Raw genomic sequence first — 13,998 nt, forward strand, 5'->3', positions numbered from 1 at the left:
TGAATGTGGTTTTTGTTCCACAGGCTGCAGAATTGTAGTTTTTCTTGCTTCTGCTGTCTGCCCTCTGGTGGTTGAGGCTATCTAAGAGGCTTGATGGGAGGCTCTGGTGGTGGGTAGAGGTGACTGTTGCTGTGGTGGTCAGAGCTCAGTAAAACTTTAATCCACTTGACTGTTGATGGGTGGGGCTGGGTTCCCTCCCTGTTGGTTGTTTGGCCTGAGGCAACCCTGGAGCCTACCTGGGCTCTTTGGTGGGGCTAATGACAGACTCTGGGAGTGCTCACGCCAAGGAGTACTTCCCAGAACTTCTGCTGCCAGTGTCCTTGTCCCCACGGTGAAACAGAGCCACCCCCTGCCTCTGCAGGAGACCTTCCAACACTAGCAGGTAGGTCTGGTTCAGTCTCCCCCGGGTTCACTGCTCCTTCCCCTGGGTCCCAATGCGCACACTACTTTGTGTGTGCCCTCCAAGAGTGGGGTCTCTGTTTCCCCCAGTCCTGTCGAAGCCCTGAAATCAGTTCCCACTAGGCTTCAAAGTCTGATTCTCTATGAATTCCTCCTCCCCTTGCCACACCCCCAGGTTGGGAAGCCTGACGTGGGCCTCAGAACCTTCACTCCAGTGGGTGGACTTCTGTGGTATAAATGTTCGCCAGTCTGTGAGTCACCCACCCACCAGTTATGGGATTTGATTTTACTGTGATTGCGCCCCTCCTACCGTCTCATTGTAGCTTCTCCTTTGTCTTTTGATGTGGGGTATCTTTTTTGGTGAGTTCCAGTGTCTTCCTGTCAATGATTGTCCAGCCACTAGTTGTGATTCTGGTGTTCTCGCAAGAGGGAGTGAGAGCACGTCCTTCTACTCTGCCATCTTGGTTCCTCTCTCAAACCCACGGTCTTTTAACTGAGATCACACCTGATCTCAGGACTTAATGAAGCTCAGTTTCTTGATGTCTCATCGCAGAAAGAATTCAGTGAGAGACAAAGTGATAGGTAAGAAGTGGATTTATTTAGGGAGAAACAGGCTCCACAGACAGTGTGGGCCATCTCAGAAGGTGAGAGTGGCCCCAGGGTATGGGGTTGTCAGTTGTTATAGGGGTGGGTAATTTCATAGGCTAATGAGTGGGAGGAGAATTCCAGCTATTTTGGGGAAGGGGTGGGGATTTTCAGGAATTGGGCCACTGCCCACTTTTTTTTTTTAATTTTTGTATTTTATTTTATTTATTTTTTTATACAGCAGGTTCTTATTAGTCATCATTTTATACACATCAGTGTATACATGTCAATCCCAATCTCCCAATTCATCACACCACCACCACCCACCCACACCACTTTCCCCCCTTGGTGTCCATACGTTTGTTCTCTACATCTGTGTCTCTATTTCTGCCCTGCAAACTGGTTCATCTGTACCATTTTTCTAGGTTCCACATATGTGCATTAATATATATTTGTTGTTCTCTTTCTGACTTACTTCACTCTGTATGACAGTCTCTAGATCCATCCACGTCTCAACAAATGACCCAATTTCGTTCCTTTTTATGGCTGAGTAATATTCCATTTTATATATGTACCACATCTTCTTTATCCATTCGTCTGTCGATGGGCATTTAGGTTGCTTCCATGACCTGGCTATTGTAAATAGTGCTGCAATGAACATTGGGGTGCATGTGTCTTTTTGAATTACGGTTTTCTCTGGGTATATGCCCAGTAGTGGGCTTGCTGGATCATATGGTAATTCTATTTTTAGTTTTTTAAGGAACCTCCATAGTGTTCTCCATAGTGGCTGTATCAATTTACATTCCCACCAACAGTGCAAGAGGGTTCCCTTTTCTCCACACCCTCTCCAGCATTTGTTGTTTGTAGATTTTCTGATGATGCCCATTCTAACTGGTGTGAGGTGATACCTCATTGTAGTTTTTTTAATTAATTAATTAATTTATTTATTTATTAATTTTTATTTTTGGCTGCGTTAGGTCTTCATTGCTGCATGTGGGCTTTCTCTGGTTGTGGTGAGCGGGGGCTACTCTTCGTTGAGGTGCGCGGGCTTCTCCTTGCGGTGGCTTCTCTTGTTGTGGAGCACTTTTTGACCTTTATGGTCGGCCTTGGAACAGTCATGGCACCTCTGGGTGTGTCATTTAGCAGGCTGTATTACAATGAGTGTATACTGAAGCTCAAGGTCTAGTGGAAGTCGACTTGTCTGCCATCTTGGACCTATTTGTTTCTAATCAGTTTATGTCGTGTCCTCGGGCTATGTCATTCTTTTAAAGGTTGTGCCCTGCCCCCTTCCCTCCTGTTTCAACCCCATCAGTTTCTTTTGCATCTAGCTCATTCTATCCTCTGTCTCCCACACAGACTACCAAATCTATGTTACTCCCCTGTTTAAAAACCTTCACTGGGCCATTCCCAACAGTATGGCATGAACTTTAAGGCCCTTCATTACCTGACATCACTCTACTCTTCTAGGCCTTCTTCTGACACTTTCCTTTGATATACCCCAGAGCGGTAACCAAGACAAGAAGACTGGAACTATGCATGAAGGCACTGAAATTTAGCACAAAAAATCGAGACACTGACTTTAAAAGATTGCATGGCACTCCTTCAGCAGCACAGTTAAAAACCTTCCCACCTACACTGTCAGATAATGCACATTGTTGATAACTCCCGTCTGTTCTGTTCACATCATAAATTAAAGCTGATTTGAGGATGAGGTTAGTGTGTCCTTCCCTGAAGCCAAAATCCTTCATTGTCGCTCTGGAAATAGGCAGTTCTCAGTCACCCTGAAACTCTCCTTGCCCTCCAAGTAAGCCATCCTCTTTTTCACATGGCTCTGTGGTAAGCCCACCAGCAGGAATACTTTCCATTTCAGTGTCTGCCTGTGTAACCCCTAATGGGACAACTCAGTGTCACCTCCTCTGCCAAGGCTTTCCTGGCCCCGCCCTGTATTCACCAGCCTGTTTTTGCACTACACAGTGAAGTCTCATCTTTATTCAGGAGTCGCATTTTAACTCCCATGCACTGGACAAAAATTATGATCAGAATTACCTGCAGAAATCCCTTAGGAAGATGTCACTTGTCATGCCAAAACCTTGGTTCTCTGTACACCAACGCCAAACAGAAATACAGAGACAGAGCTATGGAGGAGAAAGAAAGAGTGGCTTTATTTCTTTGCCAGGCAGAGAGGGAACACAGCAGGCTAGTGCCTCAAGAACTGTGCCCCCCTCACTGGGGAATAGGGAGAGGTTATACAGTCCGGGGTAGTGGTCAGAGGTATGTGGTAAGGATCAAGGCAGCGACAAGTCTTGCATTCTTCTTTCTTCTGCACAGTTTCAAAAGGGTGGGGTTGCTGACAGGATTAGCGTGTGTGCAGGGTCTCTGGTGGTCTGCTAATCTTGATGAGCTTCTCTGGTCCCTTTAATCTTGCCTCAGGTGGTTTCCTGGCTGCTCCTCCCTAGATTAGCAACTGTTCGAATCTGCCGTTTGGAACTCAGGGAAGGTCATGGAGGCTGGAATCTTGCCTACAAGAAATGAGGGACAAAACACCCTCCATGCCCGGGAACCCCACAGGGCTCTGCTCGGCATCACTTGGGAGACTGCTGTGTTGTCTCCTGTGGAACAAGGCAGCCAGTTTTCCTCCAGCATGGCAACAAATCACTGTTTATAAAGTATTTCATTTAGATGTCAGATGGTTACAAACTGTTTCAATGACTGTAATCACATTTACTGTGGCAAAATGCACACACTATAAGGCTTGTGGAATCTGAGACCCACTGAGATGACCATCTACCACCATCTCCCCAGTACGCCATCTTTCTCAGCAGGGGACACACTCACTGAGTGGAATGGCAGGTAGGTGCCTCCTTCCCTTCTTCCCTCCCTGCTAAGCTAGCATTCACATGAGGAGAATTCACCTAAGTTAAGATATGACCCTTGTTCTGTATTATCTTTTTTTTTTTTTGGCTGCACGGCTTGCGGGATCTTAGTTCCCTGACCAGGGATTGAACCCACGACCTCGGCAATGAAAGTGCGGGGTCCTAACCACTGGACCGCCAGGGAATTCCCTGTATTATTTTTATAATTCCTTGTTCTGAAATGACCTGTCCAACCAACCAAACTGAGTGCTCCAGAAGCACTCAGAATAGATTCCCAAGGATGATCACAATGCTTTCTTAGCACAGAATAAGAATTAGTAAAAGTTGGATAGGACTTCCCTGGTGGTGCAGTGGTTGAGAATCTGCCTGCCGATGCAGGGGACACGGGTTCGAGCCCTGGTCTGAGAAGATCCCACATGCCACGGAGCAACTAGGCCCGTGAGCCACAACTACTGAGCCTGCGCGTCTGGAGCCTGTGCTCCGCAACAAGAGAGGCCACGATAGTGAGAGGCCCGCGTACCGCGATGAAGAGTGGCCCCCGCCTGCCGCAACTAGAGAAAGCCCTCGCACAGAAATGAAGACCCAACACAGCCAAAAATAAATAAATTAATTAGTTAATAGAATGTTTAAAAAAAAAAAGTTGGATAAAATCAAACAATCTCCTTTATGTCCAGCCCCACCCTTGCCCACCTCTGAATAATTAATGCAGGGAGACTCCAGGCCACATATTTACCTTTAGGCCAAAAACCAGCACAAGAGCCAGCCTCCCTCTCTATAGGACAGTCCGCAGCATCACCCTTAACAGCACTGTCTTGCTGTTTTTATTATATCGAGTCCAACCTCTTCAGCATGGAGCTCAAGGCCACATCCCTGACCATTCTCCCTTCTTTTCCCACTCCCATGATTCCTTTTCTATATGGCTGCTTAGGGTCTCCAGCCTGCCAAGTGGGCACCACAATCTCAGACACCTTTAACCACCACGATCCCCCACGTAACCCCACCACACACACAAGTGGGAGCTGGGCCCTGCTGAATAGAGAGAGCCAGTCCTGGCTGGGTAATTTCAATATAGTTCTCTGTCTTTATTGATACACCACTGCACACATGAGGGAAACAGTGCTTTTCTAGAAGACATTGGAGTCCATCACATTTCAGATGTGGATGTAAACCCTGATGTAAGCAAGGGACTCTGGCAGTCGGAGCAGCTGCAGTAGCGCTCAGAGGAGCAATCGCTCTTTGTGGCAGGTTTTTGGGAAATGATCATCCCTTCCAGGTTCTTCATTTTGTTTTCCACTGTCTGAAGTTTTTTCAGAATTTTCTCTTGCAGACCCAAAGATAAGAAGATATTACTGTCTTGCAATGGGAGACCATTCCCTTCTGGGTGGACCAGCAAAGCCTGAAAAAAATCTGAGCCTTTCTTGTAAAGTTTGTAGAGTGTGATTGCAAACAACAATATTTTCTAAAATAAAACAACAGAAGTTGAACGTTACTTGTTTATTCATGTGAAATGCCACAGTTTACTGTAGATGCAAAAACAAAAGACGACTCTAAAAGTAATAATAATCCCTCATTCCTATGCCAAGCCTTCTAACAAAACATCTTCACACCTATTTTGTCTTTTGATCTTTACCACAGAATGGAGTGGTAGGCAGGTCAGGGATTATTATAATTAATATAATTAATAAAGATTATAATAGTAGATACTGTTTGCTGAAAGTCCGCCTCATGCAAGGCTCTATGCTAGGAGTTTCCTTCCCTATGCAGGAGCTACGTATGTAGAAAAAAACAGAGCTGGATAACCATTTAGATGCCTTCCAGTTTGGCCTCTGTCATTGTCCAAGGTCATATACTTGGAAATGGTAGAGCCAGGACTGGAATCCAGGAATTCTGATTTCCATGTATATTCTCTTAGGACACAGTGGTCTGAAACACTGGATTTCCTGGTCATAGAAAAAAAAAATTTTTTAATGTGCTAGGACAGAGTCCTGGTAGGAAAAGAAAGAAAAATCATCTTTTTTCCTTATAATAACTAGCACTGCTTATTGAGTACTACTGTGTGCTAGGCTTTATACATACAAGATCTCCTTTAATCCTCACCAAAATCCTGAGGGAGGCACTGTTAGCAAGCCGATTTCACAGATAAGGAAAGTGGGGTTTACAGGCTAAGTGATTGCTCTCAGATCACACAGCAAGTGACAGAATGAAGAAGCCCCTGTAGTCTGACTCCAGAGCTTATTAATCACTCTGTTATACTACCTCTTTTTCTTGGCTGAGGTGTCTGGAGGGCTGCGAATTCATCTTTCTGATTGAATTAAACAATAACCAAACAAGAGCAGAACCCAGAAGTACAGATAAGAGTTTGGTGTTTTGCCTTCTATTCTTCTATATTCTAATTGAAATACATGTATATGAATATGTAGACACACAAATCCCTGTTGGGGATTTAGGTCATTTGGACTATATTAAATGAGATTTTTGGAGAAGAATTTAATTTAGAATCCTAAAAATTGGGTTCAAATCTCAGCTTTGCCAGCTTTTACAATCTATGTCACCTTGGGTCAGTGATAACCAAGTTCCCTCACCTACAAAATGGAGATAATAACCCTGCCCTGCCTACCATGCAAGGTTTTGAGAGGTTAAGAGAATGCATGTGACTGATTTCTCAACAGTAGTGACATGAAAATAAGTGAATGCTACAAAATAATCCAGTAATAACTTATCTCAGCATTTACCAAGTAAACCAGTCACCCTTTAACAAAGCCCTCTTTAAATCCCATCTCCTTAAATTTAGGCTGAACCTCAATGCACCTCAGTTTCCTTGTTCGTCATGTGAAAATAACCTCTATTTCATGGAATTGTTGGGATTCTCAAAGCATTTTAACTATATTGTCAATATAGCTATTATTGGTAATTAAACAGAAGTATGTAAAATCCTAAATGTTTTTCATGATCCCAGCCAATTGTACTCCTATTCCCAAAAAGAGCCCCTGTATATTCATTGTGATGACTAAATAAATATACATGCTTCCTCATCAGTTACAGAGCAAAGGCACAGTAAGAACAGAAAGGCGAAACCCAAGATCCCACTTCTACTTGCAGTGCTATTCTATAAGAGGTACTCCACACGGTGTCTGGCACACGGTTAGACACTCAAAGATGAATACAAATATATGATCAAATAAATTTGGAGGTAAGGCTGCCTTCTCAGATTATGAACTTCTTTAATGTGTTTTATTATAAGACAAGCCGAAGATCATTGTGAGAAAGACCATTTTTATGCCAAAAACCTAACTGATGGAAGTTTTTAAGGATAACGTAGTTTCAACCAACTTCAGAGACAAAGGTTCACTCTGGTTTATCTGCATGGCCTTAAAACTGGGTGGCAGCCATATGGGAGAGAACTGACCAAATTTCAATGTAAAACTATTTAAATTTCTCTGTAACAAAAGAGTATAACCTGAATTGACTGAACACTTCGTTTCCATAAGGCATATACTCCTATTCCCAACAAAATCAAAAAGGAAATCCCCAGGATAACTTGCACAACCGGAGCAAGATTATCTAGTAGACCCAAATTTGTTTGCTGAGGCACACTAGTCTCTCCCAGAAAAGTTGCTTGTAGATAATTCCATATCGAGCTCAGAGAGAGATAATCTATTATGATGTCCCAGATAGAAGACAAAGGTGACATTTTAATATAACAGCAGCTCCAGGAACTGCATGTGCAGAGGCTTTAGGAACCTAGATACGAGTTAGGAAGAGTGGTCTGGGAGTCCAGTTCTGAGGCCATTGTGAGCTGTGCTTTGTGATATCACTGTTCTGAAGCTCAGCTTGTTTCCCACTCACCCACTGAACCTTCTCACTCAAAACCAAGCAGACAGTGGCCTGAGTTTTCAGTTCAGTCATAGCACTCTCTCTAATCTTCGGCAAGTCCTAGCTCTAACACAGCACTGTCCAACAGAACTTTCTGCAATGATGGAAATGTTCTGTATTTGCTCTGTCCAACATGGAAGCCACTAGTCACTTGAAATGTGGACAGTGTGGCTGAGGAACTGAATTTTACATTTTATTAAATGTAAATTTAAGTAGCCACATGTGGCTAGCGGTTACCCTCTTAAACAGTGTATAGAACATTTCCAACAATCCATGGGATGGAGAGCAATTATTTTCACAATTCAACTGAGAAAACTGAGGTTAAGTGGAGATTAGAGGAGACAGGATCTAAAAAGGGCTTTCCTAAAGAGCGAATAGTTTACTTGGTAAATGTGGAGGGAGGTTATTACTGGATCATTTTGTAACATTTCCTTTTTCATATGTCACTACTGCTTAGAAATCGCGATCTTTGGAAAAGCTTTTGACATATTTGAGCCTCATTTTGCTCATCTGTTTACATCTCCTTCATAAGATTTATATTAGGAACAAATGGTATAATTTCCTAAGCACTTTGTAAACAGTAGCATGCTGTACCATAACCTATATGCCATGTTATCAAATCCATTATTTACTGACTAGTACCTATCTACTCAACAAGGAGGTATGAAAGTATAAAATATAAGGTCTATTCCCAAAAATCTTACATGAAAAAAGGTAGTTCACACACAAGCGTATAATATAAATTGTGAGATCAGTTACCAAGACAGCAAGAATCCAAAAGAGGGTTTGCACCAAGAGGAGGGGAGGGGCATGGTAAGTAAGGAGAGAAAGGGTCAGTTATGACAACTTCTAGAAAAATATTGTCTGACACTATTCTGATTTGTTCATCTGGTTGACTGAAAGAAAGAAAATGAATAGGGAAGCCTGGTGGAGAAAGAATAACTGTTTTGTTCTTGCAGGAAGCAGAGGTATGGCAAGTTGCTTGAGATGTCAGGGACACATACAGAAAGTGGAGTCTAGAATGTTGTTGGATATATAGTACCATGTCAGGGCGAAATGACCTACTGATTTAGGAGTGACTGCTAATGATGTTAAACCCATAGTCAGCTAGTGACTGACCACAACCAGAATCTTTTCTAGAAAGGAATACAAATTACTCAGATAAGACTTGGGATTTTACTATAACAAGTTAAACCTAGGTCAGAAACCATAAAGAATGATAACCAAAAACTTTTTGGAGAAAAATATGGTTGTGACAACTGAGTCATTACCCAAGACTTCCTATACTAGATGAGATCCCCCTGTTACATGGCACCTTAGACTTTACTTTCAAAGCACTTAACACGATTAAGGTTATTTGTGCAATTTTGGGTTTAATGTATCTTCCCTGACTATTGTAAACTCAAGGAAGACAGGGACATGTCCATTTTATTGACTACTGTATCCCTAGTGCTTGGTACTTAGCAGGCATTCGAATATTTTTAAGTAAATACAAAGTCCCCTAGAAGAATTCCAAATATCTTTATAGCCTAAACTGTTCAATCATCAAGTGCCTATTACCGTATTTGTGTACTCGTTTCTATAGAAGCTTTATAGAGTAGCTGTTAAGAGGATAGGCCTTTGGGAGTATAATGGATCTGGGTTCAAATTTTGGCTGTACTATTCACTAACTTTGTTACCTTGGGCAGGTTACTTAACTTGAGGCTCAATATCTTCATTGGTAAAGTGAGAGTAATTCCTACCTTGTAGGGCTACTATAATGAGAATTCGATAATTTGTGTAAAAGAGGGCAACTATTATTTATAGTGATGTTTATGACCAAATGCAAGGTATTGTGGATCTCAATAGTATAAAGTCCCTCAAAGAGAATCTAGTCTGAAAACCCATTTATTGTTTGACTCCCCTCTCGGACACCTGAACGCCTCCAATGATGACTTTATCACCATGCAAGGTACCTCAGCCCACCTTTAGTGTCATCCATCCATCCATCCCTCAGTCACTTCCACATTGTGCCCTATTAGGACTTCTTGACTTACACTGCAACTTATGATTTATGCAGTGCCTACTTTCAAACCTTCACTAGGTTCTTCATTGTCTTTCAAACAAAATCCAAAATCTAGACCATGGTTACAGGCACTAAAATACCTGGCTCCTGCTGACCTATCCAATCTTCTCTCCTACCCCTTTCCCTTTTATTCTCTTAACTCTATAGCTCTACTAGATTTGTCAATGTCACTAACACACCAAGCTGTTGTACCACAAAGCCTTGGCACATAATTGGATTATCCTAACTCCTATTATTTCTTCAGGTTTAAACACTGCTTCCTTTAAGGAAGATTTTCCTGTCCTCTTTTTTGGTTCCCTCAGTCAGGGCATCTTTTGTAGCACTTTTATTTAACTAATTATTTGTAGTGTTTTGTTTAATGTCTGTCTTCCTGACTAGACTCTAATCTCCAGGATGCAGGAAACTTACCCTGTCATGTTCAACATTCTCCCCAGGAGCTGGCAGAAGGTGTGTGCTTAGTAAATATTTGGCTATAGCTTTCCTATGCCTCTTGTCTTCTCTTTTCCAGGCGAAACCTGCCAAATACAGGTTGACAGGTTTTTAAATCTCCTGACTATCCCAGTTACTTCCTCAGAGAGGTTCAGGCCTCCAAATGCAGGCCGTCACAGACTATATTTCTGCAAGTGTAGACAAGGCAGGCCTGCTAGCACAGTGGGCCACTCTTTGCAGACTCAGCTGTACATAATTGGAGGCTGTGTCCCGAATCTGGAGTATAAAGCCGCGAGGCCTCACAGTCTACCATGGGGGTGAAGAGGGAACCAAGCAACTTTTCTGACTTTCAGAAGTTTCTTTCCCAAAGAAAAACTGACTTTTTCACAGGTCACATGATATTCACAGAAACAATAGTTTCTCCTTTCCACCTCTTTCTCAAATGAGTAACTGTCAACACTGGACGTATGACTGGAGTTGGATCTGCATGACCTGGCTTTTACCTATGCTTCAAACTTTATCTCCCACTACTCACTTTCACAAAAAATACAGCTTAATTACAGAACTGTGGTATTTTTGGTACTTTAAATACCACCTGCCACTTTCCACCCTTCTTCCTTCACATTAAGTTCCCCTCCCTGATATTTTTCCAGTCAGATGAGATTGGAAACTGGGCTCCACCTCTTCCTAGCTTTTATCAGCTAGGCAAGACACTTCATCCCTCTCTTAAGTTTTTATCTGTCAAATAAGAATACTAACAGTACTGACTTCATGCAGTTATGAAAATTCAACAAGATAATTTTATGTAAAGTGCTAAAAAAAAAAAGTGTAATTATCCTGCATTCTCACAGCACTTCCCACTTCGTATTCTGGGCCACTGCTTCTAGAACTTTTCTGTGCCTATGAATCATCTGGAGATCTTACTGAAATGCAGATTTTGGACCAGGAGGTCTGGACTTGACATTCTACATTTTGCACAAGCTCCTAGGTGATGCCCATGCTGCTGACCCATGGCCACACTTGGATTAGAATGTGTAAGCTACCCCGGCTCTCACATTAAAGCTCCATGATGGCAGATCCTGTCACCAATCTGCTTTGTTATTTTTATCTCCCAAAACATCTGGAATTATCTTTAAATATCTGGCTAATGACTCTGTTCTCCAGTGACTGTCCTTCGCAGTGCAGGTCAAAAGTAGGTAACCTGGGACCGAGAGGATAGGTTAGGGATGAAATCCCTAGGAAGGCTAATCAAAACCTTTCTTCTCCATTATTCCCCACTCACTCTCTTTCACACATGTGCTCATGAACATGGGGAAACACGGAAGCAAGAGAATTCTGGGTAAAATTCAAGAATCAAAGTGTCTGGCATTCTCGACTTCCACCTATCATTTTAGGAGGCACAAACTCAGTGCTTCCAGGTCTGTGTCAGGGGTTGGGGACAAACCCCAAAGAGACATCAAGTAAAAATGACAGTACTAAAAACTTCAAAAATAACCCTCTGATCTTCTATATTATCATATAATCACACACATGCTGGTTTTTAACAGAACACTGTCTTCAATAAAGATCAAACGAAGCAAGCCGCTACAACTGGAACAGAAAATGATCTTAGGGTCATCTTAAAGCAAACTTTCAATTGGGTTCTGAAAATTAGGGTTTGGCTCCACTGCAAATGGACTCACTTGTTCCTTTCAGGAGGTAGGAGTCAGAGGTGGTTGAAAGGATATAGTTGAGTCTATTTTATTTTGGCCGAACTGGGCGGCATGCGGGATCTTAGTTCCCTGACCAGGGATCGAAACTGCCCCCTGCAGTTGGAGTGCAGAGCCCTACCCACTGGACAACCAAGGAATTCCATTTTATTATTTATTTATTTATTTAAAAAATTTATTTTTGGCTGCGTTGAGTCTTCATTGCTGTGTGCAGGCTTTCTCTAGTTGCAGTGAGCCGAGGCTACTCTTTGTTGCGGTGCGCGGGCTTCTCATTGCAGTGGCTTCTCGTTGCAGAGCACGGGCTCCAGGTGTGCGGGCTTCAGTAGTTGTGGTGCATGGGCTCAGTAGTTGTGGCTCGCAGGCTCTAGGGCGCAGGCTCTGTAGTTGTGGCTCACTGGCTTAGTTGCTCCACGGCATGTGGGATCTTCCTGGACCAGGGCTCAAACCCGTGTCCCCTGCACTGACAGGCGGATTCTTAACCACTGCGCCACCAGGGAAGCCCTCCCCTTTATTTTTAAATTTTTACAATTTTTTTTTTGGCTGGATATAGTTGTCTTAAACAAATTAGCAGCTTTCTCTTGGTCTGATCTAAAAATCTCTAGTATTAGGAATTCTTTAAATGAGGCCACTGGTTATTTCTCATGCTCAGATCACAGATAAGGACCTTTCAAAATGATCACCTACACCTCCTCACTTCGTAAGTGAGGAAACTGAAGCCCACAGAAGAAATTAGCCAAAGATCCCAAAGGAGTCAGTAGTGACCTCAACCTCTAAGATGTTCCACTCTGTCACTTTTTCTTTCAACAGAATCTTGTTTGAGAATCCTGTTACCTACTAGGATCTGAGCCAAGAAATGACTTGGGCTTGGGGGGTGCTTTAGACTCTTAGGGTGAGGAGGTGGCAGAATGAAATCCCTGAAGAGCTGATAAAACAAGGTTTAAGGGTCAGAGAAAAGATCTTAAAATCTTAACCAGAGGCATAAGAGAGGGATATTAGGAGTATGAGTCGTTTCATTGCTAGCTAATGAAAGTGGCTGAAAACTTTAAAAGGAACAGAGAATAAAGCTTCTGTATTTATAAGAATACATTCCATCCTCTTCCCCCAAATCCATTTCTTCCTTTTGTAGTCCCACCTCAATTGGCTTTATCACTACTGAACCTTAAGTTTTCCTCAAAACGTTTCCTTCACCCTCCAACATCCAATAATCCTCTTGAATTTTTCAATTTCATCTACTCATCCCTCTACTGCAGTTGTCAGTACAGACTCTCACCAAGTTTGCCTCAATTACTTCAATAGTCTTAATGTCTACTGTTTCCATTCTCAGCCCCTCAAATCACACTCATTTCAAGTGATCTATAGATTATTAATATGACTGTTTTGTTTAAAATTCTTCAAAGGCTCTCAGCTGCCTATGGACTCAAGTCCAAAGTCCTTAGTGTTCATGGTTTGGTTCCTGCCTATCTCTACAATAATCTCATCCGCTCCAGTGCTCCCCTTTTACTGCCAGCCTATCAAATTATTTGTAGTTGCCTGGAAACATGACTTTACATCTCTGAATTTGCTGTGCCCTTCACATTATGTTCGGCATACGCTCTCCTTTCTACCTGGACAACTCCTGGACATCCTCTTCTGGGAGCTATCTTGACTCCCAGAGCTAATTATTCTATCTCGGAATTTTCTTTCCACAAAAATTTTAAGACAATAGTCATTCAAAAAGAAGCTTGATCTGAATGGTTTGGTTAATAAGAAACAAAAAACTACTGGGGTAAAATATAAGTGCACATTCCAGAAAATATAAGTGCAATTCCAATTTATGTGTGGCATGAAAACTCATTATGACTAAACAAAAAATGGGTGAAAAATTGTAATTTATTGAAACTCAACTCAAAAAATATAAGATGCTGTAGTGTACAATATATTACACAGAGCACCCTCAGGTGCACATTCAAGTCAAGTAAGAACATATCCCTTTCCCTAGCCCTCCCACCCTGGGATCTTAGTATTTGTTCCATATACAATCATGCACACTTAATTTGAAAAAGGAAGCCCCAATATATTTTGATGT

General features: G+C 42.3%; 1 protein-coding gene across 1 annotated transcript; it reads right to left on the bottom strand.

The window, feature by feature from the left end:
* Positions 1–252: 252 nt before the first annotated feature.
* On the bottom strand, positions 253–13,890 carry TMCO2 (transmembrane and coiled-coil domains 2). Its single transcript, XM_082448216.1, has 2 exons — positions 7,315–13,890; positions 253–5,316 (listed from the first exon to the last, which is right to left on the bottom strand). Exons 1-2 carry the CDS (start codon positions 7,546–7,548, stop codon positions 5,002–5,004), a joined length of 549 nt encoding a protein of 182 aa, XP_082304342.1. The 5' UTR covers positions 7,549–13,890; the 3' UTR covers positions 253–5,001.
* Between the last annotated feature and the right edge of the window lie 108 nt (positions 13,891–13,998).

Source organism: Balaenoptera physalus (assembly GCF_965194825.1).
Source record: "Balaenoptera physalus genome assembly, chromosome: 1".
NCBI classification, from domain to species: Eukaryota; Metazoa; Chordata; class Mammalia; order Artiodactyla; family Balaenopteridae; genus Balaenoptera; species Balaenoptera physalus.